The sequence below is a fragment of the Aythya ferina genome, assembly GCF_964211825.1.
Source record: "Aythya ferina genome assembly, chromosome: 1".
Lineage (NCBI taxonomy): Eukaryota > Metazoa > Chordata > Aves > Anseriformes > Anatidae > Aythya > Aythya ferina.
Window position 1 is genome coordinate 32,004,881 of NC_140296.1, and position 26,558 is coordinate 32,031,438.

A 26,558-nucleotide genomic window follows, 5' to 3' on the forward strand; every position below is an offset into this window, starting at 1 on the left:
GAGGCTATACGAGATTTTGTCTTTGGTTGCAATTTATTCCCCAAGTCTTACTTTGTGATGCTCTACATACTTTTGGTATTGTGTTTGTTACTGGCTCCTTTCTTATCCTGTCCTTTCTTCTCTGACGAGCTTCCGCTGTACTTTTCTTCTAAGAAGTACAATGTCACGCTCTTTTGTGTTATGATGTTACTTTAGGATTAATGATGAAGTCTTTGCTCCTTCAGGCGATTTCTTCTATATAAAATGAATGACTTCTGTTTGCGCCAGGTGTAACTTGCTGCCCCCTTCTGTACACGAAACTGTACAAGTTCTCATGAGCTCCCATTATGTTTAAGGCAAAGGAAAAAAAACAAAAAAACAAAAAACACCACAAAAACAAAATAAAATAAAAAAGTCTTTTTTATCTAGTTTCAGAGGGGTCAATGAGGTGATACTGGCAAGCCTAGAACTTTCAAAGACTGTTTAACATAACACGTGTGTGAATGTTCGTGTGCATGTGTGCATGTTTCTAATACTCTTTCAAAAAGTAATTGGAGATTTCCTGCTAATCTTCTTTGGGTATATTGTCAGGAAAAGCAAAATGTAGTTTTATAAAGAGAAAGCATGTACCTGTAGAAGAATGCAATACAGTATAAATATATTCTTCTGATGAATTGACAGGACATGACAGCCAGAGATTTGCTACAGCAGAGGTATACTCTTCCTAATGGGGACACTGCTTGGAGACCATCGCCGCTTGTTACTGCTGCCCTGGAAGGAAAGCTTGTTATTCTTGATGGCATTCATCGAATTAACCCTGGCACTCTAGCTGTACTTCAAAGGTCAGGATACAAGCATGGATAAGTTGCATGCACATCATCTGCTTACTGAGCACATGCCTATTGAGAAATTAAGTTTCTTCTGGTGAATATGAGTTCATAACTTCAGAATACTGTAAAAATCAAGATGAGCAAGTTTGATAGAACATATAACATTCAGTCTTTACATACATGAAAGCAGAAGCAATTCTTTTATGTTCTTTAGAAGTCTAACAGTACAGAAAATTTCAGCTCTCTGTAAATACAGTGTGTAAGTCTGAATTGAAGAATGGTTTTACTCTACACTTATCAAATCTAAAAATTAGTAATATTTGCACAATGATTTGAAAATGCAAGATGTCAGAAAATATTTAAAATACTGTGAATGCATTCTGCTGCTAAATAAAATGCAATCATTAGTTACATGTAAAGGCATTCTTTATTTTGATTGAAAAGAACTCCTTCGGAATATTATTTCACAATTCAGTAAAAAAAATAAATTAAACTTCCCAGAAGCAAAAGTAGTAATATCAGATACTATATTAATAATAATCTGTAACATCAGGTCAAATATTTCTTGTACTTTGTTGACCTGAGTTATGTAATGCCATTCATAAACTTACAGGACATAATTAGCTTTAAAAGCAGGTTGTAGCAAAAACATTTTATGAATTTGATTATTGTATATATACAGAGGAGAGTAGGCAGAAGAAAGAATGCTAGCCTGTTCTTTCTCTTTTTAAATCAGTTTATCTTTACCTTCTGATTTTTCTTCTAACACATGCATGTGCTGTATCTACATACATATAATCAATGTCTGCATTACAAAAAAAAAAAAAAAAAAGCTGTGTCTCTATGTATATTACTCATTAAAACCGATTGAAATATGTTGCTTCAGGAAACAAACCAGAAGTATATTACTTGGTACCAGTATGACTAAATGGCTGTTTAATATCACTTAATTTGAAAGATTTTTTTTCTTTCATTTTCTCATTATTTTCTATTTAATCAAGGTTTACTAACTGACTTTGCATTGAAACTATTTACTAATGCAAATTACTTTATCTTCACACCTGGATGCATCTTAAACTGCTATAACTTCTTTTTTACAATGACCTGTGTTAACTGAGGTAGCTTTTTTTTTATTAAAAAAGTATTGGTTGAAATAAGCATTATAGAAGGAAATTAAAGGCTAGATAAAGCGTATCTTTTATTTTCAAACAGACTAATACATGACAGAGAACTGACCCTCTATGATGGCACCAGATTATTAAGAGAAGACAGGTATCAGAACTTAAAAGAAGAATTACAGATCACTGATGAGAAACTACAGGAAAGGTAAAGTGTTGGCTATGACTATAGAATGCAAACAGCTTTTCATCCTGTAGAGCACTTGATCTCCTTTATTTTATTACAAAAACATCTTGCAAAATGCTTCCCTCTTAAAATGATACCTTTTAATCACTAAGAGGGCATACTTTAAACGCCAGTTTCCTCGTGATGGTTTGTTGTTTGGGTGTTTGGTTTTTTTTTTTTTTGGTATGAGAAAATTATATCCTGTTTAGAGTGCTCAAACTAAGAGAAAATCATTAAATATCCTTCAACAAGGAGGAGTTAGAAATTGAAGAGAAATGGTAAGTACATAAAAATATAGATGTAAAAGAATATAAGTCTTAATTTTGGAACATTTTATTAACAGCACCTGAAAATAAAGCTAAACTGAAATTAAATATAGCTTGTTACTTCCTTTTTCTTCATTAACTAGAAAGCTGGTATTTAATTTACAACTAATATGGAGCAGGAAATCCTAAGGATGGGTTGGGACCCATTATGCTTATGCTTTTTGTTTCTTCACTTCCACTTGTCTGCTAAAAACATTCCACAGATAGAAAAGGTCTCTCCGATTGCCACTCCTGATATATAGTCAAACACTGATGACAAACTGCAGTTACTGGGAAGGATACTGTAGAGTGTACTCTAAGACAAATACGATCTAATATTCAGGCATATACAAAGTAAGCAGTATCTAAGAAGCTAAACGTGCTGTGTTTTTTAAATGGCTCAAATCTCCGAAAAAAAACATTTGAAGTGTCAGATGACTGTGCTCACATTTGCACTGCAAGATGTGTGTGCTCCCAAGCTTTCCAGAGACGTTCTCAGTTCTGGTAGGGATGCACTCGTGATGTGCAAACTCTTCGTATGTACCACCCCCCTGTTTCTCTTAATTGTCATGCTCAGTACAATTTTTTTGCTTTGATCTTCTTCATAGTCTACCCTTTAGAACTACGACTTTAAAAAAGTAGTTTTTCTTTTATTGCATAGTTGTTTTGCTATTTCTGGTTCCCCTTTGATCTAAAATACTGCACCATTGAGTTTTGTGAGAGGGGGTGTGTGTTGTTTTTTTTTGTTTGTTTTTTGTTTTTTAAGAACTTCATTTTAAATTTAAAGTCTTCTTTCACATTTATTTATTTGCTTACTTTTTGGAAGATATGATGTAATCTAAGCCTGTTTGTTGCTACTTGTATACAGGCTGCTGCAGCCATACGGCTAGCTAGATGGGCATTTCCAGCATTTGTTTTATGAGTAAAGAACTATATATCAGTGAAGTGTTCATAAGGATTTTAAGCCCAAACTTTGAAAAGAGAAGCAAAAAATATCTCTAAGGATCCATCTTGGCATTTCATCCCGACTTTGTGTTCAACTTTGTACTTCAGTGTAGATCTACTGAAATATTGTGCACAGCTTTTTGCTACTTTGGAGGCCCCAAGAGTCCTTCTTGGTCTTCCTCAGTAGAGTGTCCCTCTTGCCTTCAGATCACAAAGGCTTTTACCTAGCCTTTAGCTAGCCTTTACCTAACTTTAAAAAGTTAGCCTTTTACGTAACTTTAATGTTTTGCAACAGAGCGGTTATTGTAGATTGGTAAGAACTAAATGACCTATTTGACTGACCATGAGCTTTCATTCTAAAAGAGGGGTGACTTGTCTTCAGTCTACTGAAGACAAGTTAAAGTAGTGCAAAAATCTTTCAGCTTCTTTGTTTTGGCTGTGGTCTTCAGTATCAGTGGACCACTCATCTGTACAGAGGGTGCTGTACTGGTCAGATCTTGAGGAATTGAAGGTTTTTCAGGACCTGATCCTGTACCTAATGTTTTTGGTCTGATAATGTATTCTGAAAACATCACTACCTTTCACTTGCTCCAGGCTGTGATGTCAGGAGTTGTTCTTTGATTCCAGCACTGCAATCCTCCCTGCTATTCCTCCTTTTCAGCAGCAGTTACCTGTCACTGTAAGCTTCGATACCTTCCAGTGTCGCAGAATGGCTGTGCAAAGTGAGGTGTTCTTCCCAGACACCTTCTGATCAAATGTTATCTGGGTTCTGACAGCTGATTTCATCAGTGCAAGAAAACAGGAAGGTACAAACCATCCATCATTCGCCTGCAATAGATTGCCTTGTGGAAATAGTGTATAGAATACATTGTACCTTGAATTTATGAGCAAATATCCTGGGCAGTTTCTTGCTTCCAAGACATGACTGGGAGTTGCTTTCCACACTGATGAGAAATACGGTGTGTTTTGCTGTGTAATAATGGCTTCGACTGTGTTTCTGATACTAAAGTTACACAGAAAGAGTTTTATTTACCCAGATTTTCTGAATTGGACTGAAGTAAATTCAGTACAATTGCTCTTTCCAAGGCCTGCAGAATATACATTGTCATTCCTCTTTCTGCTGAGACTTAATTTGGGTTGTTTGCTGAGTGGCACATGAAAACTTCTGTTACTCTTCCAATAAGGATTTCCCTGTGGAAAGTGGTTTCAACTTTTATTTGAACCAAAAGTCTTTTTTTTTTTTTTCCTCTCCTAAATCTCGCTCAGACTTCAATTCTCATTTATATATTGGAAATCAATATATGCTTTAAGTTTGGCATACAGAATACATATTTTAGAGTTAACAAAAGTATTTTTTTTCTTTTGTTATTAATGTTTTAATAGCTACCTGATCTCACATGTTAAGGTAGTTCTTAGGAGAAACAGTGGAAGAGGAAAACACATACTGAGAGGTACAGCAGTGATTTAGTGGAAGTGCACTGACAGGGTTTTAAGTCTCTGAACAGTCAAGCAGGGCCTAAATGAGTTAGCTAAAAATAGTCATAAATGGAGGAGATGAAAGAATAAGATAAAAAGGAGTATTTCTGAAGGACCAGGATTTGAAGAAAAGAAGGCAAATGCCTCATTAGGAGATCATTAGATTAGGGGAGGGCAGGATTTGGGGAAAAGCACTGATTAGGGACTGGAAGGTGGCTGTGATAGCGAACTGGTACCTTCCTGCTATCTCTAAGAGAAACTGAGTACATGAGGTATATGCTCCTTTTTTTTTTTTTTTTTTTTTTTGATTAAGATCATCATTACTGTGCATGTGTGCATGAGACAGAATGGTGTGGGGTTTCTCTCTTCTGCACTACTTGCAGTTATTCATGAAATACATGAAATACAAAAAACCTAACTGTTCCTCTGTGTTGACTCAATTAAAAACTGACAAATGAGGTGGCCAGATTGTAAGTTCCATACATACAAATATATCTTTCATAATGGAAAAGAACAGCTGACGATGATTTTTAGTAGACTACTAGGGCTCAGATTTTAATAGAAAGTCAATTTTCAAGTTCCATTCATAAAATGCTATCTCCTGATAGATAAAAGGAGTACTGTTCTTAAACAAGGAGATAAAACTTCTGTAAACATTTTTTTGTGTGTGTTTATAAGAGGATTTGAAACACCTGAAGATTTTTCTGGTAAAAATTTGAGATGTTTATGGAGAAGTTCTAGGGGATTCCCTTTTCAGTGCAGCAAGATATATTTTTTACAAAGCTTTCATGTCCCTATATGAAAATGATAGAGAAAATAATACAATTATTTTTCACAGTTTTATTTCCTTTAATTTTTAGTGTTTCAAGAGTAATGATACTCACAGATTTTGCAGCATTCTTTTTTATTTCTACTACTACCTGTATCACTTAATGATAAGAGGTTCTTTTATTTTTTAAATAAAGGGATGGTATTTCAGATCGCAATATGGCCAAAGGAAATTACAGGCCTCACGTTATATAGAATGTGAACAGTATTATACTAAGTAATGTGAAAGTGCTTAGACTATAGCAGTGTTATTAGCAATGTCAGACAAAGGGGAAATATTGCTTGCTGTTCACATTTGTTTCCACATTTTGCTGGTTTTAATACCATTTTTCATAAATCAAATTTCTGACAACTTCATTTAAAAGTATGACTACCTCTCTAAGAGCTAATAAAATATATTCTTATTTTTAATTATTTTAATTACTGACTTTGAGTTACATGTTCACAGATCATTTCATTACATTTCTGTGTCTGTCACATCCACTAGCATTTTCCTGAGAAGGGCTTCAGACTGGTGGGTCAATAGCTCTAGCAGGAATGACAAAGGGAACTTGAGTATTTTTGTTTATAATTTAGGGAGAAGAGGAAGAAAAAAAAGCTGCCCCTAAGAAAATGACAAATGGTCTAGATTATCTTAGAGGTCTTTTCCGACCTAGATGATTCTATGATAGAAGAAAATTATAGCTGTTGATTACTTGTTAGTTGAATTATTGTGTAAGAAAAAATCCATTCATCCACTGTGCATATCCAAGATTTCTGCATAGATCTTCTTATGAAATGAATAATTACTTAATTGAGACAGATGCTGTAGAGTGGCTTTTACATGGCTTTTACAAGACAGGCAGTGAGGTGCTGGTTTGTCTTATGAGGCAGTCTTTTAACCTGTTTGGGTGGATAATCCACCCACACTTCCAGCGTGCATACAGATGATAAGGCTTTGGTGTGGTGGGCAGAAAGCCATCTATCACAAGAAAATCTAGAAATATGTATATAATAAGAATTGTTCAGAAGCTCATAACGTATGTCTAGTTTTAATGCTCTGCAGGCAGTAGATTATTTTCCATGTGATTAGGTTGAAAGGCAACATATATAGTAGATGAGACAAATATAAAATGTGGCAGAAAGTGAATTTTGAAAACAATGAATGTTTTTAACTGCCTACATTTTCTAGCTTTTACTTTGTTCTTTTGCTATGCTTTTTTTCTTTTATTTTCTTTTTTTTTTTTTTTCAGCTTAGTGGCTTTCCAGATAAAGTAATCTGTTAAATTTAGAATATTGTGAAATTGAAGAAAAATAGCAAGGAAAAAATGATAGGTCATTTGTGATCCTAGCATTACTACAACTCCTAACTCATAATATTGCTTTTATTTTGAAAGACTGTGAGATTTATAAAACCATGCTACAGCAATAGACAACTAAACCCAGTTTGGTTTTGCAAGGTGGCATTAGGAATGCCATTCTGCATCGTTTTGGTTCTTTTGGGAACTTCACTTGCTTTGAACCATGTGTCAGTAACAAGAAAATCTTTCCCTAAAACCATTCTGAGCAGTCTGCGTTCTGATCTTCCTCTCGAGCAGTGGTGGTAATCCTTGGTTGGAATTAAACACTGATGTCAAAAGGACACGGATATTAGTACAAGAGAGCACTCTGCTATCTCTGTTATCAATAAACATGTAATAGAAAGAGAAACGAATGGAGGCTCTCTGCACTAATCCACTAACACCAGGTTTTCCTACTGTGTTAGAGTTTCAATAATTTTAAGTGTTTTAGAAAAAGGTGGTTTTGTTTTAGTTTTTTAAAAAAAGTTTTTAATAATCACAGAATCACAGAATCACAGAATTTCCTAGGTTGGAAGAGACCTCAAGGTCATCGAGTCCAACCTCCAACCTAACGCTAACAGCCCTCCACTAAACCATATCCCTAAGCTCTACATCTAAGTGTCTTTTGAAGACTTCCAGGGATGGTGACTCCACCACTTCCCTGGGCAGCCTGTTCCAGTGCCTCACAACCCTTTCAGTGAAGAAGTTCTTCCTAACATCTAACCTAAAACTCCCCTGGCTCAACTTAAGCCCATTCCCCCTCGTCCTGTCACCAGGCACGTGGGAGAACAGGCCAACCCCCACCTCGCTACAGCCTCCCTTGAGGTACCTAAAAAGAGCGATAAGGTCACCCCTGAGCCTCCTCTTCTCCAGGCTGAACAAGCCCAGCTCCCTCAGCCGCTCCTCGTAGGACTTGTTCTCCAGGCCCCTCACCAGCTTCGTCGCCCTTCTCTGCACCCACTCAAGCACCTCCATGTCCTTCTTGTAGCGAGGGGCCCAAAACTGAACAATCACCTCCCTAGCCCTGCTGGTCACGCTGTTCCTAATACAAGCCAGGATGCCGTTGGCCTTCTTGGCCACCTGAGCACACTGCTGGCTCATATTCAGCCGACTATCAACCATCACTCCCAGGTCCTTCTCTGCCTGGCAGCTCTCCAACCATTCCTCTCCCAGTCTGTAGCTCTGCTTGGGGTTATTGCGCCCCAGGTGCAGGACCCGGCACTTGGCCTTGTTAAACTTCATGCAGTTGACCTCAGCCCATCGGTCCAGCCTATCCAGATCCTCCTGCAGAGCTTTCCTACCCTCAAGCAGATCGACACACGCACCTAACTTGGTGTCATCTGCGAACTTACTGAGGGTGCACTCGATGCCCTCGTCCAGATCATCGATGAAGATATTAAAGAGGACCGGCCCCAGCACCGAGCCCTGGGGGACGCCACTAGTGACTGGCCTCCAACTGGACTTGGCTCCATTCACGACGACTCTTTGGGCCCGGCTATCCAGCCAGTTTCTAACCCAACGAAGCGTGCGCCAGTCCAAGCCAAGAGCAGCCAGTTTCTTGAGGAGAATGCTGTGGGAAACAGTGTCAAAAGCCTTGCTGAAGTCAAGGTAGACCACATCCGCAGCCTTTCCCTCATCCACCCAGCGCGTCACTCTGTCATAGAAGGAGATCAGGTTCGTCAAGCAGGACCTGCCTTTCATAAAGCCATGCTGACTGGGCCTGATCGCCTGCTTCCCCTTCAAGTGCTGCATGATGACTCTCAGGAGGATCTGCTCCATGAGCTTTCCTGGCACTGAGGTCAAACTGACAGGCCTGTAGTTTCCCGGGTCTGCCCTCCGGCCCTTCTTGTAGATGGGCGTCACGTTTGCTAGCCGCCAGTCGATTGGGACCTCCCCCGATAGCCAGGACTGCTGATAAATGATGGACAGTGGCTTGGCCAGCTCCTCTGCCAGTTCCCTCAGTACCCTTGGGTGGATCCCATCCGGCCCCATCGACTTGTGCACATCTAAGTGCCGTAGCAGGTCACCAACCAGTTCTTCATGGATAATGAGGGCCACATCCTGTTCCCCATCCCCTTCCACCAGCTCAGGGTACTGGGTATCCAGAGAACATCCGGTATTGCCACTAAAGACTGAGGCAAAGAAGGCATTGAGCACCTCCGCCTTTTCCTCATCTCTTGTAACTAAGTTTCCCCCCGCATCCAGTAAAGGATGGAGATTCTCCTTAGTCCTCCTTTTTGTGTTGATGTATTTATAGAAACATTTTTTGTTATCTTTAACGGCAGTAGCCAGATTGAGCTCCAGATGAGCTTTGGCCTTCCTAATTTTGTCCCTGCACAGCCTCGCTACTTCTTTAAAGTCCTCGAAGATGCGTTTATTTAATAAGATGCGTTTATTTGGCCTTCATCTGCAAAGAATACAAGATGTCAAAGATCTTTGTTTTATGAAATAAAGCTCCATATAGTAGCTTCATATTCTATTCCTTCAGGGACTTGATCTGTAATACTGTGGAGCAACTTTGAAGCTCCTCAGTTGCTATCATGGACAGATGGAGCATTCATAGCATTGCAGGATCAGGTCATTTATGACTTTTTTTTTTTAATAATACACTTACCTTGACATTTTTCAACATTTCAAACATCAGTCCAAACAATAGCTTTCGAAGTAGACAGGTAGTTTTATCCATGTTTACAAACTGGAAAACAACAGCGGGGGTGTTGTGATCTGTTAAAACCTAGGGCGTACTTCAGTAGCTTTAACTGATACCACCAAATTAGCTTGCCTTTACTTTATCTCCTTTCCTCCAGCTTCTCTGCATTCTTTCTTTGACTGTTCCCACCATACTCTCTGAATTAGGTGTTAATGTGGATGTGATACGAGAGAGATGTGTTTCCTTTACGATGGAAAGCTGATGGCTTTTTTGCTCTTATGGTATTGCAGAAGGACCAGAATTGGTCCTGGGAATTTAGGTAATTATAGGAGGGTTGTTTTTCTTCTTGGTAATGGGGGGAAAGGTGAGCCTGGAAATGTATGTATTTATCCTATCTAGGGATCATTTTCTTCTATAATGAAGTTGGCCAATGTTCCCTGACCTTCTTTTATGCTTAGTGACGGTGACATTCCTATTGGTTCCTCTTTCATGTGATGTTTTCAGACATCTATTTCTGTTTTTATCAGTCAGGGAATAGCTTCTAGGCTTATGACTTTCAGCTGAGAATAACTCATGCCACCCCCCTGTGTTTGCTTTGATACAAGAGTCTGTTTGCTGTAATGACTCCGTTGTATTTCATTGTTGTGACTAACAGATGAGCCTACTACGCAGTAGACTTGATAATTTATATTTAATGGTCATATTGTGTCTTAGGATTTTATTGCTCATACACCCTCATTTTCCCCCTCAGTTTAACCAGGAGGAATACTTGCCTCCAATAGTTCTGATTTCAAATGTTGTAATTTATATGGGGAATGGCTCATGATAACAGGCATATCTAACAATATAAGCTAATTCAATTTCACTTGCTTTTCTTTTTCCAAATTAGCACCTGCTATTTTAATAAGTGTACTGAAAAATTAATTGTTGTAAACAAGGCCCTTCTTGCATAATTTGACTGTCTTTCATATCTGACTTGTTACTGTCTACTCTTACTTCTACAGATCATGAAGTTGTGCTGACGAATGAGTAGAAATGAATTCCTAATCCAAAGATATGATAATATTACATAGATAAGACAGGCAAAAGATGTGAAGAACACCCAAAACAGGTGCAGCAGTCTTCTACTGCCATAACACATGCATCCAGCAGTGGTATATTTAAGCTTGTGTTGGTTGCAGTAAGCTCCCGTTATCTTCTGCGGAATGAAATAGGCAGGCATTTAAGAGACGGTTACTCACCAAATCCTACAGTGTGAAATTTACACAGTGAAGAGTGGATGCATTGCTACAGGAAGCTGTGGAGACGGAGAGGATGATGAAGTTCAGAAAGGGATTAGACAAATCTAAGGATAAAAGGACATTAAAACAAATAAAGATCAATCCCTAATATCCTTGAATGCATGATTGTGGGTGCTGGGAGAGTGCGAGGGGAATTAAATGCTGACAGTAGTTTATCACATAAGCCTTGAAAAAGGCTTCCCCAAGGAGCATCTCCAGCTGCCACCATCAGAGACAGAACATTTAGCTAGATGGATAGATTGAAGGACCCAGTAAGGTGTTTCTTAAATTCTTTAGATCTTAAGCAGGTCTTTGAGGGACCTGTTTCCCTGTGCTAACTTGAAAATGAGTCAAAGGTGAGGTGACTGGCCTGGCCTTTGAAGTATAAATTTCTGAGATATTATGAAGTTGGGTGCATTAATCACACCCCAAGCGACTAGGTGATTTTCCAGGGGCTGCAGAGAATGTCAGTAAGTTCCTAAGTGTTACTAAATCCATCTCTTTGTGATATCAAGGCCAATCTTCACAGTTTTATCCTTTCTGTCAGTCTAATCGAGTAAAAGAAATTGTCATTACTGCAGCTTCAGTAGATGATGTTCTCTCCCTGATTTGCCTGTTAGACATACTGCTTTAGGTAAAGCACTTCTAAAAATCTTACCAAATTAATGAGATGTGTCCATCTGGGATATAGAAACCAGTAAACCGTACCCTAGTTGCTGGTATCTTGCCCATCATGAGACATGCAGGTCATCAGCTTGCCCATCTTGAGACATGCAGGTCATTTTGCAGATGAGAAGTGGAGACTTTGGGTACCCTTCTCAGTGTAGAGAAGTATGAGCAATTTATGCAATTGCAAGTCATGTTATGCAGTCTTTGTCTTTTTTTATTTTTAATAAAGTTGCATTTGCAAATTATGAGAAAAGACATTGTGATATGGCTCAGCACACTAATATAATTCCTTTTTCATCTATTGTAAAAATAAAAATATTAAATTTGATATTCAATGCTTAGGTCAAGTAATGCATTTTGTAAAACTTGTTTTGCAGGTCTATCTTTCCAATACACCCCTCCTTCAGAATAGTTGTCCTAGCAGAACCTCCTGTCATCGGAAGTAGTACCAAACAATGGCTGGGTCCAGAGTTTCTGACACTGTTTCTTTTTCATAATGTTCGATCTTTAAGCAAGAATGAAGAAATTCAAGTTATTAAAGAAATGGTAAGTACGTTCAGTATTTTAGGCACATGCTGATTATTGTTTACTGAGCATGGTTATTTGCTATATAAAAGTATTTTGCTATGCTATTTCACTCACTATTTCAGCGTAGCACAAATGAGTCTTCATTTTCAAAGCCTGCTTATCTTTTAATGGTATTGGAATAAATTAGCATTCTTACAATGATATTAAATGATGCTGTAATAGAAAAACATTGTCAAAATTGTATTCCTTTTTTTTGGTGACATAAGCCAACTGCAGAATGTGTATACTCATTGCATATATGTGTAGCTGTGTGTGGAACTTAACCCATCATGCGGTAAGGTTAATACTGTTTTTGTTTCAAGCAGATTCCAAATGTACCCGGTGCTGCTGTGGAGCAGTTGTTGTCATTAACACACAAGCTTCGGGAGACAAATGATGCCACAGTGAGTACTCCCCTACCCCCTCTTCTTTTCCCCACAGATTTGATTTCTCCTACTGGGACTGTTTGCTTTGTTTTGAAGAAAGACTGGGTAAAGTTTTATAGCTATAGTGTTATTTTAGAGGCTGCCTTATTGAAAACCAGCCCCAGAAAGTTACTGCTGACAGTTACTGAACCATATACTGTAACTTCTTTGATTTTTATGTACACTTTTAGAATCTGCATAAATAAAGCTTTTAGGAAATCACCCAAATCCTAGAGAAGTAAGAAAAAACACACATACTATCAGTGGGCTTAGATACGTGGTTTACAATGAGAGGTGCTCGAGGTACCTTTTGAATAAGTATGGAGATAATCATGTTTGTCCAAATATGTTTTGATTACTTCACTTCAGTCATTGGAACTTTGGTAGCTGAAATTATTGTGGCTTTTTCGGCAATGGAAACTATCCAGCCGTTATGAAATGCCAGTGGGCAACAGCAAAGATTAGGAATGTAAAAGGGAAATCTCCAGAATTCCTATCTGTGTTACTGCTACAGGTTATTCTGTTAAAGCAGTCTTATCAAGAAAAATAAATTCTGCTGACACGGTAACCACAAAATTCTCTAAAAAGATAGTCAAATCTTGGTGAAAAGTAGAAGAAATCATTGCTATGGCAACTGGATGCTTTCAATGTAACTAAAATGTAAAACGTTTTTAGTGGAATCCAGTGGTTTAACTGGTATGCAAATTGTAATCTGTTCTGCTTAGTTTTCATGGTTTAACATGGTAATAGTTTTCATAGTATTACTACTCAGGTAGTTGGGGGATATGGAAAGGCTGTTGTGCTCTTCTGAGCTTAAAAAAAATAAATAAAAGGGCTGACTTTTAAATACACCTGTGGGACAATGTTGTTATTAACATCTATTTAACTTTCTACACCTGATATTTGACAAATGTAGACTGAAAAAATGTAGTTTTTGGTATATTTGGAGACGTAACATGCTTGAATAGAGCATTATAAAAGTGCTTTCCAAACATGTGGATGTCTATAGCATTGTAAAGTATCTAAATGAAGTATATGATGTTGGATAAGAAGTGAGTCATGGTACGGACCGAGGAAGGATTCTTGTAGATGAGCAGTGACATGAGACATGTCAAGAATAGCATGCCTGTGTGGAGAGCTGAAATATGTGCCTAAGGTATGTCAGGCTATTTTTAGAGTTGCCTAAGTAAGTAATCCTCTGCCAGAGATTATCCTGAAATATTAGCCATTGTTTCAAGTGATTTTGTTAACAATAGAAGAATACCTGTAACATATTCAGCCTGTGGGTGTATTTTGCGTCATTGTAATTGTTTGTTTGATATACAATAGAACCTAGAGACCACAATCAAGATCCTGTTGAATTAGATGCCTGATAGATATATATTACAAAGACTGTCACAGGGACTGTAACCTAATTTTGAGTTTACAGCTATTCCATATAAAAATCAAGAGCAGGTAAGGAAGAAAGAGGACATTTTATTCCAAAACTTTAACTCCCAGTTGCAATATTCAGATGATGTGACATAGTTCCTCCTCTGTGGGCTTGTCCTCTGTTTATTCCAGTGGAGGATATGGTGCTATATGTAATTTTGACTTTAAAATGCCCGTGTTCCTTAGAGATTGGAGTGGCATGGTGTGAGACAAGAGGCAAGAGTGTCTTCCTTATTCCTCCCACTTGGTGCAATGGATGAAGCATGCTACCTCAGTTACTCTGCTCAGCTGTCAATTTCCATCAATGCAATCCTGTAGGTTGAGTCTTGGGAGGATTGCTTACCTTACAAAAACATAATTAGCCTGAGAATATTTCAAGTGTTTAAGATTCTTTACAAAAAATATAATCTCCCAAAACAGTGAGAGTCCTGACTGGTGAGCAGGGACGACAGGGATGTAGCACTCACCCCTCTCACTTGCCCATGCTTCATCCATGGCTGTGCAGGTCTTGAGACAGAGATAACACTTGAAAAGCCATCATTTACAACACAATGACTAATGCTTGGTAGTAAATGATGATGCTTCAGAAAATACTTCACAATCTTCGATCAATGAAAATAGGAAAAGCAAGAGTAGTAATTGAAGCAGTTATCCCAATCTAAACCATCCTAGCTTATTGCTCAGAGCTGAGCTAAAACATACTATCCTTTGCCTTCTTAGCTTTTGAGTTTTGCACAGTCTCGTGGAACTGATTGCTTTTATCCTTTCCAAAAAAATTAACGTCTGTTCGTCAAAACTGCAGTTTTCCAGAGGAAAGAGTTGGTGATAACACATTTCTCATACTTAAAAATGATTAAGGGAGAAAAAGACTCTGAAATTAATAAAGTGTTGCCTTTTCTATTTTTTTCCTTGATTGCAAATTTGAGGATTTTTTTCCAATTAAAACAATATATTAAGAAATCGTAATGCAGTTAGAAATCATTTATATGCCCCAAAGCAAAACATTCAGAAATTACCTAATTAAAATATTTCGGTTAACCCAGGCAAAGCATGGCGTGACTTATCAGATCACACTCATTGTTGTGTGCTTCCTGCTAAAATAAGGAACCTGTTTGTATTAGATACCTTCATCCGGTATATGCAGTGAATAGAAGGATTTCTTTCTCGGTCGTTATATCTCTAAATAAATGGCCACTTGTTTGGGGGGCTTTGTTTGTTTGTTTTTACATTCTGCTGTAGTTGCTTTAGGTCTGCCTTCCCAGGCCCTGAATCACTTCTGTAACTCCTTACTGAATCATGTCCAATTTCTAGCATTTACTTTAACACATGGACAACAGAAAAGGACACAGTGTTCCAGTAGTGGCCCACCCAAAAGGCGTGTGCAGAGGTGATACAATCTCCTTACTTCTGTCCAGTGTTGTCTTGTTTATACATCCACGAATCCTGCCAGACCGTTTTGCCAGAGCATTACTTGCAGAGCTCATATTCAGCTTGCGAAGAGCAGATTATAGATTTTAAGACATTGGTCCTTCTACCATGGCTCATCTCCTTTTTATTATCAATACTGTTTACTGTTAGGTATTATATAGCACAGAAAATTAAGTTATCAGCACATTTTTTCCCTGTTGCTTATCAAGTGAAATCATAAAGCAAATCTGTAGATAACATCATGATTTCCGTGACACTGAAGTGCTGCAACAAATACAGAATTACAAACGTGTGGATTAAAAAGCACACACTACTATAGGAGGCAGAAAGCACTTATGAATTAGGAGAAAACTTGAAATAATTACTTTTGGATTACATTTTTTCCTGACTCATTCAGTTTAAATCCCTGAGATCAATTCCCAGAAATGAAGTAATTAAATCACCTTGTATTTTTTGACAGGCACAGTCCCTGGCTTCATCTTTATCCACTCGACAACTGTTGCGAATTTGTCGGCGACTGTCACAACATCCAGATGAAAGCCTTTACTATGCTGTTAATAAAGCCTGCCTTTCCAGGTAGAAGTGCCAGTATGGGTGGAAGTTCCAGAGTTCCTTGGTCTATTGCTAACATACAAGATACCTTTTAATGCAATTGCTCTTTAGCTTCTTAAATTTTGTCATTTCTTCAAAACTATTTCTGTGGTATTCTCAAACTTAAAAGCTAAGTTGAAATGGTTTTGTACTGTTTTCTCATCTTCATGATGATGTTTAGTGAAATCGTACAAGTTAGGTCACCATTATCAACATTATTTCGCCGTCTCAAAACACTCTGCTTTGAGTTATTTTATGTCTAGTATGGCTGGATGCTTGATGGAGGTTTGGTTTCAGTTCTATAAACTGTATATGAAATTATGAATATAGTGGGCTTTTTGGTTTTGTTTTCCGTTCTTTTCTATTAAGGAAGGCAAATTTTAATTAACAAAAGGTTTGGAAAACTGATTGAGCCTCAGACTGTATGCCACAGAGCTCTTTATTTCACTTTATAGCTCTGGGTTCATGGGAAATAAGTCAAGAGTAGAGTTGTTTCCAAATCAACATCGTTTCTATAGTAGCTCTTACTGGTAGTGGAATGAGGATATTACATAATTCCAGTCCTAATTCATCCTACGTTGCAGCTTTTCTTGCAATATTCCATAATACTGAAGCTTTTTATAATGAGCATGCAACTTATACGAGGGCATAGACATAGACATTAAGGGTTTGGAGATCTAAGTAAAGCTTCATACTGGTTTTACATTACAGAAAATACTGAAAACTTGTAAGAAATCTTCCTTAAAAAATGATTTACCTCTTTTATTTCTTCATTTAGGTTTTTACCAAACCTTGCCAGATCTGCTTTACACAAAAATCTACTGGATTCCGGTATTGAGTCAAGTCCAGATAGCACAAAGAAACTAGAGGAGAAGGATTACACTTGTAAGTTTGTGCCATCTTTTGTCCTGTTCTTCATGAATGTTACTCAGATAGTTCAGCATATAAATGTGTACTAAATGAGCTCAAAATAAAACATAGTTTGCTTCAGTTACACCCATTTGGCTTTGTTCTATAGGGAAGTAATAACTCCTTAGTATGCTGATACTTATGTACTGTCTGCTGCATTCCCTGCCCATGAAATTTAGTGCCCTTGACATGTTTAAGGGTTCCCCAGTCTAACAGATTGATGACTTCAGGCACTTGACCAGCTCTTGGACTTCAGTCGTTGATTTGATGGTTTTTTATTTATTTATCTGTTTTATTATTATTATCACTTGTACTACTGTTTTGCATGGTTCATAGTTACAGCTTTGTTTTGATCTTAATCTTTCTATGTTATGTTCTTTACCATTGCTTCTTTTTATCTTCACTGGTAAAATCAACCTCTTCCTCATCAAGACTCTTGTAGGAGTCTTGGGTTGTATTTTGTTTTCATTCTGGTACATAATTCTTTATTAGTTTTTCTTCTTTTTTTAATTTTTCTTTAAGTTGCTGTCACATATCATCTTTATCCAGCATGGCTTTGTTTCTTTACCTCCTGCAACCTGTATTCTTTTGAAAGAGCCTTCAGTACTTCACATGTATTTCTGCTTCTGCCATTTTTCTTACTTCTTTCTCATTCCTGCCTGTCCTTTGGTCTTCATGCTAATTATGTAAGTTTTGATAACTTCCATCAGGTAGCACACATTGAGTGATCTGCCGTTTTCTGTTCACTAAACTTTTCCTTTCAACAGCTTTGATCTGTACTCTATCAGTATTATATTTGCTGTCATTTCTCTGTATGGACATTCTCAGTTTTGTGATACATTTGACTTCTATGTTTTCAGGTAGATCTCTACAGCAGCAAACAAGTCTTTTGTCCGAATTAACATAGACTCTCTATTTTTATATATTTTTTTTATGTAGGTGAAAAATATATAAAAAAACAAAAACAAAAAACAAAAACAAAAAAAAACCAGGCATAATAATGCATGAATGGCTGCATAGGTGTATGTATGCATGTCTATATGCATATATATCTCTGCATAGGTATATATAATACTATGATATATAGAATACATGTGTTATTGATAATGCATGAATGGCTGTGTATGTACACACACTTATAGATGAATATATAATATGTAATATTGCATTATAGTGTATATAATGCATTATATATATTTGCATTATATGTGTTTATATATATATGTAAAAATTATTTATGAAATAATTACAAATATTGCCAATTGCATTATGCTATCTGCTTAACATTTTTTTTCCATCCTGATCCCTCCCTTGAAATTTCTTCATGTTTCTCTGTCCCATGTTTTAGAAGAGAACACGTTATAATCCTTTTTTATTATTATATAAACTTACCTGCTGCTTTCCTAAGGAAGGAATTTATGGTTTTCTTGGTGTAAGAATTTGTTAGGGTTTTTTTTTTACTTTTTCTCTAAGAGTTGAAGGTCATACCTTCAAGTGCAAATTTATTCAGTTTTCAGCAGGTGTTAAATGTGTCCACTTTCTAGAATTAACCTATTTGGTCAAAAAAGTAATTCTGGATGTAAAAATCAACATTCTAGTACTGCTGTGATGGGTTGGCCCCAGCTCTCCTCAGTCCCATCCACACCCTGTGTCTACTGGGACAACCAGAGAAAATAGAAAGAGAATAGAAGAGAGTGAAAAATTTGTGGGTTGAGGAAATGTGGCCTGACAAAGTTAGTGGTATTCCAATAACAAGAGTATGAAGTTAAACTGTGGTAGCTGTCACAGCTCCTAGTGTACTTTATGATATTTTTTATTTAAGATCACCTGTTCATCATTTATTGTAGTAGACTTCTTTGCAATTATAAAGAGAATTCAAATTCGTTATAATCCAACGTCTTGTTAACAGATAATCTATTAAGCATTCACTTTAGATAGAAGTCATTTACAGCAACCCACAGCCTTGTTAAAATTTGCAAACTTTCACTTGTAAGCATTGGCGATTGATTGCATGTCTGCTCAGAGGATGGTGTAAGTAATGCATGTGCTTGTTTGTTTCCTGAAAAATGTCTAGGTGAAATAAACGATGGGATTCTGAAGATAGGATCTGTGACTATGCCAGTTTATAACCCAAGTGAGAAAATGAAAGTGCCTGATGTGTTGTTTTACGAAAATGCTCAAGTAAGTAGAATTTGCTGGCTTCTCAAGTACAGAAAGTTCATTAAATATGTACTAATGCATATATTCACGTTTATTAAATGATATACTAATTTTGAAGGTTATAATTCTGAAACAGCTTCTTTAGGATAAAAATTTTTCCCAGGGGATTTGATGTTCATTGCAGATCCATCTTCACTGTGTCCCTTTGAAGATGTCATAGCAATCCCATTGAACATTCATAAAATGCGAAAGAACTTTGAGTGAACTTGAATTTTATTTAGAATGATTTGATAAGATGCTTTATTGAGTGATTTTATTGCTGCTGCTGACCTGATCGACTCTTGTGGCTGGGTTATTGATTCCGTCCTGATGGAGTGTTTTACAAGCTTGTAATAGGAAGTTTTGCAGGTCGGCAGTACCTGCCTTGTATTAGAATTAACGCTGTATGCTTGAAAAGCAAGATGAAGAGTAATTAGGGTTACTAGTCAGTTATTAGATAATAATTATTTTATATAACTTGAGTTATTAATTAGTTGCTAGAGTTATTAATGTTAATTTGTTCACAGTAGCAAAGAGTAAGAGCAATTAGTGAACACAATAAAAGGAAAGGGCTTGGTGACTTTTTTTTGTTTGTTTTAGTTCCACCCTCTCCCATGTTCCTTTTTTAGAGGTAGGTGTACTGCAGCTGTCTTCTCCATCTAACTTGTGGACCTCACAATTGTCAGACAAGGTTATCCTTAGCCAGAGAATTACCCTTTGAGTGACTATGATATTTCACTGATAGCTTGTGAAGTATTTTTCTTTTTAGGAGACTAGTGTGAATCTCCCTACTTTGTGAATTTCCTTTTCTCTTCTGCTCTATTTTTTTCTTCTTTTCTTGCTTGTAATTTCTTCCCAGAAAGGCTATCCTTTCTGCAACATGGCTATCACCTACTGAAGGTGACAGGCCACGCAAGGAGAACAGATGACAGTCTTCTTCATCTTCCCCAGTAACATTTCATGTGAGATTTTGTTCTGTGTTGCCATTTCGGTAAAGTACTTCATCTGAGTGTGTTGGAAATGAAATCCTAAGTCTTACTAGGATTCATATCTGCATTGCTTCTTCAGTCTTCTTGCTTATTGCTTCAGTAATTATAACTGAACACACTGAAGAAAACTGTGGCTGATATTATGCATCAGTTTTGTTTAGGCAACATTTGTTAAAAATGCTACATAGAACAAACTGCTCTGTATCTGCCCCTGGTAGCAATGAATTCCGAATCCTAGAGGGAACAACCACCAAATACCTGTCAGAAGAGCTGCTCCCTTTTCAGATTGAATTTCACTCTTACGTTCTGTATTGCGTGTTCCCACTGTAGTTCAGCCATTCAAGTGTGGCAGTGATCGTTTACCAAAACCTGCTGGAGAGCAAATTTGTTTCACAAGTCCAATGCAACTTTTCCTCTCGTGTATCTAAAAATTGCATTGATTTTCTTCTGTGTTGGTTTATTTATATCCCCAGCCCTTTGCAGTGCTGTACAATGTAATGAAATGCACAGTTTTGGTCTTGAAGCATTACATGTTCCACTGGAATTTAGCATTGCTGCAGTACCTTGTAGTAAAGTTGTTCTGCAAGGAAACCAGAATGTGCACATATTAGTCCAATTTAGCATAAAACAGAAGTCATCTGAAGGAAATTCTCATGCTTTAGCAGTAGAATCAAAAAATGTAATCAGTAAGTGTGGTAAAACTGACTCGCTGGAATTTGTGCTCTATCTGGTCAACGTTACTCTCATCAGTGATAAATTGCTAGTGTGTGTGCTTTCAGAAAATACAGTAGTTTGCCTTGAGGTCTTCTTGAATTAATTGTATGTTGAGTGTTCAGTAGTCTTTTGACATGCCTGGGTAGGATTTTGTGGTATTAAGCTATGTTTACACGAATTTCTTCCCCCCACCCCCGCCCTCCGTTCTGGAGAGATTTGGAAACCTGTAATATCTTTCACACAGTTGCAAACTGAGTATTTCTATATGCTCAGAGATTGCATGTGACATACTGTTTTTTTTGTGGGTTTCTTTTTTTCAAAATTAAGTGCTAGAGATGGAATGATAATGTGGAAAAACTATGTTTATCTATATGTTTATCTAAAGGCAAGCATTTATTTCTCTAAGTAGCTTGTCTGACCTACTTACAGATGACCTATTTTCACTAGGTACAGTAGAGAAATATACAAGACTATTGCTAGTAAAGTAGTCTGCATTGCCACATTATCCTTAAATCCTTTTGATCCTTTTTAACAAATTATTTGTGAGGAGCATGGTAAGGTTGAATTTTGTATAATGTGTGTTACATTTTATAATGCTGGATATGTGTAAAATAGATGTTGTATTTTGACTTCAGTTAGGCAGTCTAATTTAGAATTTATAAGAGACGTAATAAACACCTTTAGACTTGAGCTTGTGTTTTTCTGTCCTTATTTTTCTTGAAACTAAAGCTTAATTATAATAGGAAAGTGTGTTTGTTATTAAGCTAGACTTGGTGTTTAACTTACAAAAAAAAAAAAAATATATATATATATATATAAGGTACATATTCATGTCATCTCCCTTTTAATTCCCTGTTTGGTTTCTTTACAGTTCTACCAGGATATTTTGCTTCCTGCCTGTAGAGTTACTGGAAAATTGTCATATGTGTTTAACTGAAAGTCCTTATGCTCTGGATGACAAACGTTCACCTAGGCTAAAAAGAAAATTATTAGGAATGATTACAGAGAATGACACAGTTTGGAAAATCAAACACCCAGAATCGATCAGAGTAAAGGAAATGCAGAAGTGGAGTTTGTGTTTTTGTTTCATTGTTTTAGTCACTGGATAGATTGCTTCTGCTATTATTGGCTGAGAGACACTGGCTGTGTAGTAAGTAGTGGTTAGTATAACTTAAAAAAAAAAAAAAAAAAGAAAAGAAAAAAAAAAAAAAGGCCCCAAGTCTTGAAAGTTCTTGTTTACTATTATTATTAGGGAATATATAAACTTTTGAGAGTATAAAAACGAGTAAAAATCATGTTTTTATTTCTTTAGCACATGCTGGTAATGGAAGATATGCTAAAAGACTTTCTGCTGGGAGAACATCTTCTTTTAGTTGGTAATCAGGTGAGTTAAACATTTCTTACAACTCATTATTTAATAATGAAATAAAATCTCTGTTTTGCTTCATTGAAATTGCATCCATTGGTACTACTGAGGTAATTTACATATTTTTGACTCTTTATCTATTAACATTCACTGGTTTTATGAGCACATATTGGTGGAAAATGTAAATGCCTTAAGTGTTATTTTTTGTGTTTTGTTGTATGTTTTTACATTGCTGTCAGAGCAGGAAGACAAAATATTAATGGCTATGTATAACATCATTACCAATAAAATACTTGGTCAATTGCTTTGGTTATTTTTCATAGATAAGTAGCAAAACCTCTTCTTTAAAATTTCTAGTGAGGATAAGAGGTGTAGAATTAAGTATTATTCAAATGTATTTTATCTTTATTGATTCAGAATACTGCTTTTCTCTAAGGTGATACAGATTCACTTTCTTCTTTGGTACAAAAAATCTTCTTTTTGGTAAAAAAAAAAATCTTCTTTGTTGTTGGAGACTGTATTGTTGAGATTGTAGGGCCTGACATTCTTTTAGTCAGTCACTGCTGTTTCGTGACACCTTCTAAGAGTTCATAGTCTCTCCAAAGTTATGTATGGGCAGATGTTCTCTTACTGGGTATGTTTAAAAGTCTTCGTTCTTCAAAACCATCTTAAACTATCAGTGGAACTGTAAGATGACTTAAACAGAATTATTTGCTTGGCCAGTTAGCTCTAAAAAAGGGTTTTTGTTATTATTTCTGTATGTTTAAAGTGTTCAGGAAAGTGATTTCCCAAGCTACCAGGTTGATTTTTCTTCCCCTCATAAAGTAATCTTCTCCCTTTGGTTTAGCTTTCCCATAGCATGGTTACAGTAATTTTGTAGCAGATGTTTCTCTTTATGTTTTGCAATAGCCTTTGGAAAAAGTCTAACCCAAAGCACTAATGATCTAACCTACACAGCAAGGAATGCAAAATGGTAATTGTTGTTAAAGTGCATCTATTAAAATTACGGCATATGTTTATGTGCAGTCTTAGTTATTTAGAGTCCTTTTTAAGAGCTTGTATTTAAGATTTCATACTTCAAACCTCTGTAGACTTTTGCTGGATGATGCCAGGTTCTCCCAAAAGGTGTCATATATTGGTAAATGAAATATACATTTCATAAATTGAAAAACAACACACTTTCATAAGTGAAATATGATCGATTTTTCCTATTCCCTTAATAGTGCCACCTACCAAGTTGTTACTGAAAACGTTGTATAGTACAGGTTGCCTGCAGGATCTGCTGTCCTCACTGACAAGGTTCACAGTCCCACAGTGTCCAAGTGAGAAGTCTTGGGGACAGCAGCCAGGTGCTGTCAGGATGCCAGACAGGTCCACAGTGACAAGCCAGGTCTGAGGTCAGGTCAGCAGGTCTGGGCTGGGGACAGCAAGGTTCAGGGCCAGGCACGGCAGCATCGCAGTGTAAATCAGGGAGGAAATGAGGAAAAGCTCGAGTGTAAATGCAACTCTAAACAATGGGGAGAAAGGAGATCTCAGTGAGGGCTCACTCAGCAGCTATCAAAGCTGACCTCCAACACAGACAGCTAAAACCCTAGGTGAAACATGGAAGAGCTTGCAGAGCCTGGTGGTGCACTCAAACCCCTGGCACATTTCATATGTTGTACCAGCTTGACAAAAAATATTGAAGACTACATTAGTGTGATTTTTGTTTTTAAGGTATTTTTCCAGCAGAAGGATATTCATCTTTAATAATTTACTCTGTGCCGTATTTTCTTAAAGCTTACGAAACTTGTACTGGAGACAGTGTTAAAAGATTTAACCAGGTGGAAGGTTTGGAACATGCTGCTTTGATTTTAGACATCCGCTCAGTTCTGCCATTAAAATTGATTGGTTTGCTGTGATTTGTCCTTGGCAAATCTGTAATACTTACGGGTTTTACTTTTTAATTGCTAACATACTTTCTGAGTACATCCAGGTTTATTCTTTGCTAATTTGTTCCACTGTTTCTGTGTGTGACTGAGTTAGGCCAACTGACCTTTTTTTTTTTTTTTTTCAAATACTGTTTTTAAGTTTGAGCACTCTATTTGCCATTTCACAGTCTTTTGGGACCGCACCAATCACCCTTGATTTTTCAGATGTTTACTAACCATTTAGAAATTGATAGGGTAATTCCTTAAGTATATTACTGAAAATTTTTGCAGCATGTGATGGATCCTGTACAAGTACTGCAAAAGCAACTATATGTTTTCATGTGAAGTGCACAAGTATCTTCCCATTGAAGATAATACAGTTTTTATCCTCTTTTTGTAAATCATACAATTTAAAAAAAAATCTTTTGCTGTTCAGTTACTCTAACAATTTCATCTGTAATTAGAAGGTAGAATTTAATTACGATGTGCTTGATACATAATTCAGTGTGTACCTGTGTTTTGCATTTGGAAGAAAGAAATGCTGTTTTTGTGTGGAGATGCAAAATGCTGGTTTGAGTTCTTTTCTGTTAATACTTCTTGTTGGTGAATGAGTAAATCATGGAAAATCAGTGTAAGTAACTGACCATTCAAATACTCTGAATCTAGGTCCTTCAAAATACATGACTAATATCCCTTTGAATGCCTGTGTCATTTCCTAGATATTTAAATGAGTTGGCATGTACCGTAGAACATAATTTGGTCCATCAAAATTATGACTACATAAGTGACTATCTCCTTTCAATTGCTAATAATTGTGCAAGGCTTGATCTATAGTCTTTCTTTACAGACTGGATTTGGTTTTCCTCTTTTACCTCCTTGATTTTGATAACACATATGGGCACACAGTTTCTGTTAGCTTTAGCCCATTTTCTTGATTTCCAAGTTTATAATTGCAGTGTCTTCTGCCATTTTTTTAGTTGTGAGCTGACTGGAGAGAGTCCTTTTAACAGGCTTGTTTTCAGGATTTGAACTTTGAAGATTAGTAGTTGAAATTCAGTAAGTCAAAACTAAATGATCTTGGTGGATGTTCTCATCTGCCTTTCTTAATGAAGCCAAGGAGATGTTGAAGGCAAGTGTTGGGTGCTAACAAATCATTAGGAGTTCAACCTCACAAATAAATGACTTTATTCATATGTAGTCCTTGATGCCTGTGCGGCCCGGGATTTTGCTGCATACATGTATTATGTGAAAATATGGCTTTGTCTAAATGTTTGCTTGCAATGCTTGTTGATTTATTTGGGTCGCAAACTGGAATGTGCTTCAATTTGATATATAAGCAAACAGATTTCTTCGAGTCCTCGGGAAAGGCAGTGGATAGATAAGAATTTTCAACTGTTGATTAGTTTTTAATAAAAGGCAATGCCAGCATTTTAAATACGGTTTTTGATATTACATCCAGAAAGTGCCTGAAGTCTGAGTGTGAATGAGGCCATCCATAGTTTCTCAAAGCAACCATAAACAGCTTCTTTCTTGGCTGCGAGCAAGCAGCAGCTATTTATTGCTCTCAAAGCAATAGGCAGACGACCACAAGAATCCTGGTTAGTAAAGGTTACTTATTTCCAACTTCACAATGACTGTTTATGTCATCATTACCATATAGTTCTTACATCATTCCCTGAGCTTCATGGGACTGAATTATTTTTACCAAGGAAAACTTTCAGGCTATTTTGTTGGGATTTTTTTTTTGATGAACATTGTACAGATTGTGGATTGGCTACTTTTATAGTCTCCTTAAATTTCCTGCCCTTGGCAAATAGGAGATAAATTATGCTAATAAACAGAATTTGTTTATGTGGGAAAACTTGTAAAATACCAGTGGCAAAACCATTTTTTTGGTCGTACAATTACATTTTACATATAACAGTTCCCAGAGAAGAGTTACAAAATTCTTGCATTTGGAAGTTGCCTCAAGAGAGGTGTTGGATGGCCTTTATTGGTCATAGGTGAAGTCTTGGCAAACATCAGCTGTCTTTGAAGACACCAAACAAAATATTCATAGTTCTAAGGGATTTCTGGCTTTCTGGGGAGAGAAGGCTCCGTGGCCTTGTCACTTCTGAAGTATTTTGTAACCGTGAAGTACTGAAACACTTAACCCCATGTTAAACAAAATGGAATTATTTTATTTGACCTCAGTCTTTTGCTGTAATTTATAGTATGAGCTGTTCAGATAGCTGATCTCATAAATTGAGCAGGTTCTGCCGTAGCAATGAATACTGAATATATCTGCTTTCACGGTTAGCATGCAGGAAGCATCTCATAAAAAAATTGTGTTCATTTTGTCCTTTAGAGTTACTCTGTTTTATTCACACTATACATATGGTATAAGTATAAATATTTTTAAATG

General features: G+C 36.7%; 1 protein-coding gene across 1 annotated transcript in view; it reads left to right on the forward strand.

Moving 5' to 3' along the window:
• The window catches only part of VWA8 (von Willebrand factor A domain containing 8), a 192,288-nt gene that overhangs the window by 54,374 nt on the left and 111,356 nt on the right, over positions 1 to 26,558 (forward strand). Inside the window, exons 13-20 of the mRNA XM_084510032.1 lie at positions 661 to 821; positions 2,022 to 2,135; positions 12,003 to 12,171; positions 12,519 to 12,596; positions 15,937 to 16,052; positions 16,846 to 16,952; positions 19,051 to 19,157; positions 22,191 to 22,262. Coding sequence (XP_084366158.1) covers positions 661 to 821; positions 2,022 to 2,135; positions 12,003 to 12,171; positions 12,519 to 12,596; positions 15,937 to 16,052; positions 16,846 to 16,952; positions 19,051 to 19,157; positions 22,191 to 22,262 — 924 coding nt within the window. The remainder of the gene's footprint in view (positions 1 to 660; positions 822 to 2,021; positions 2,136 to 12,002; positions 12,172 to 12,518; positions 12,597 to 15,936; positions 16,053 to 16,845; positions 16,953 to 19,050; positions 19,158 to 22,190; positions 22,263 to 26,558) is intronic.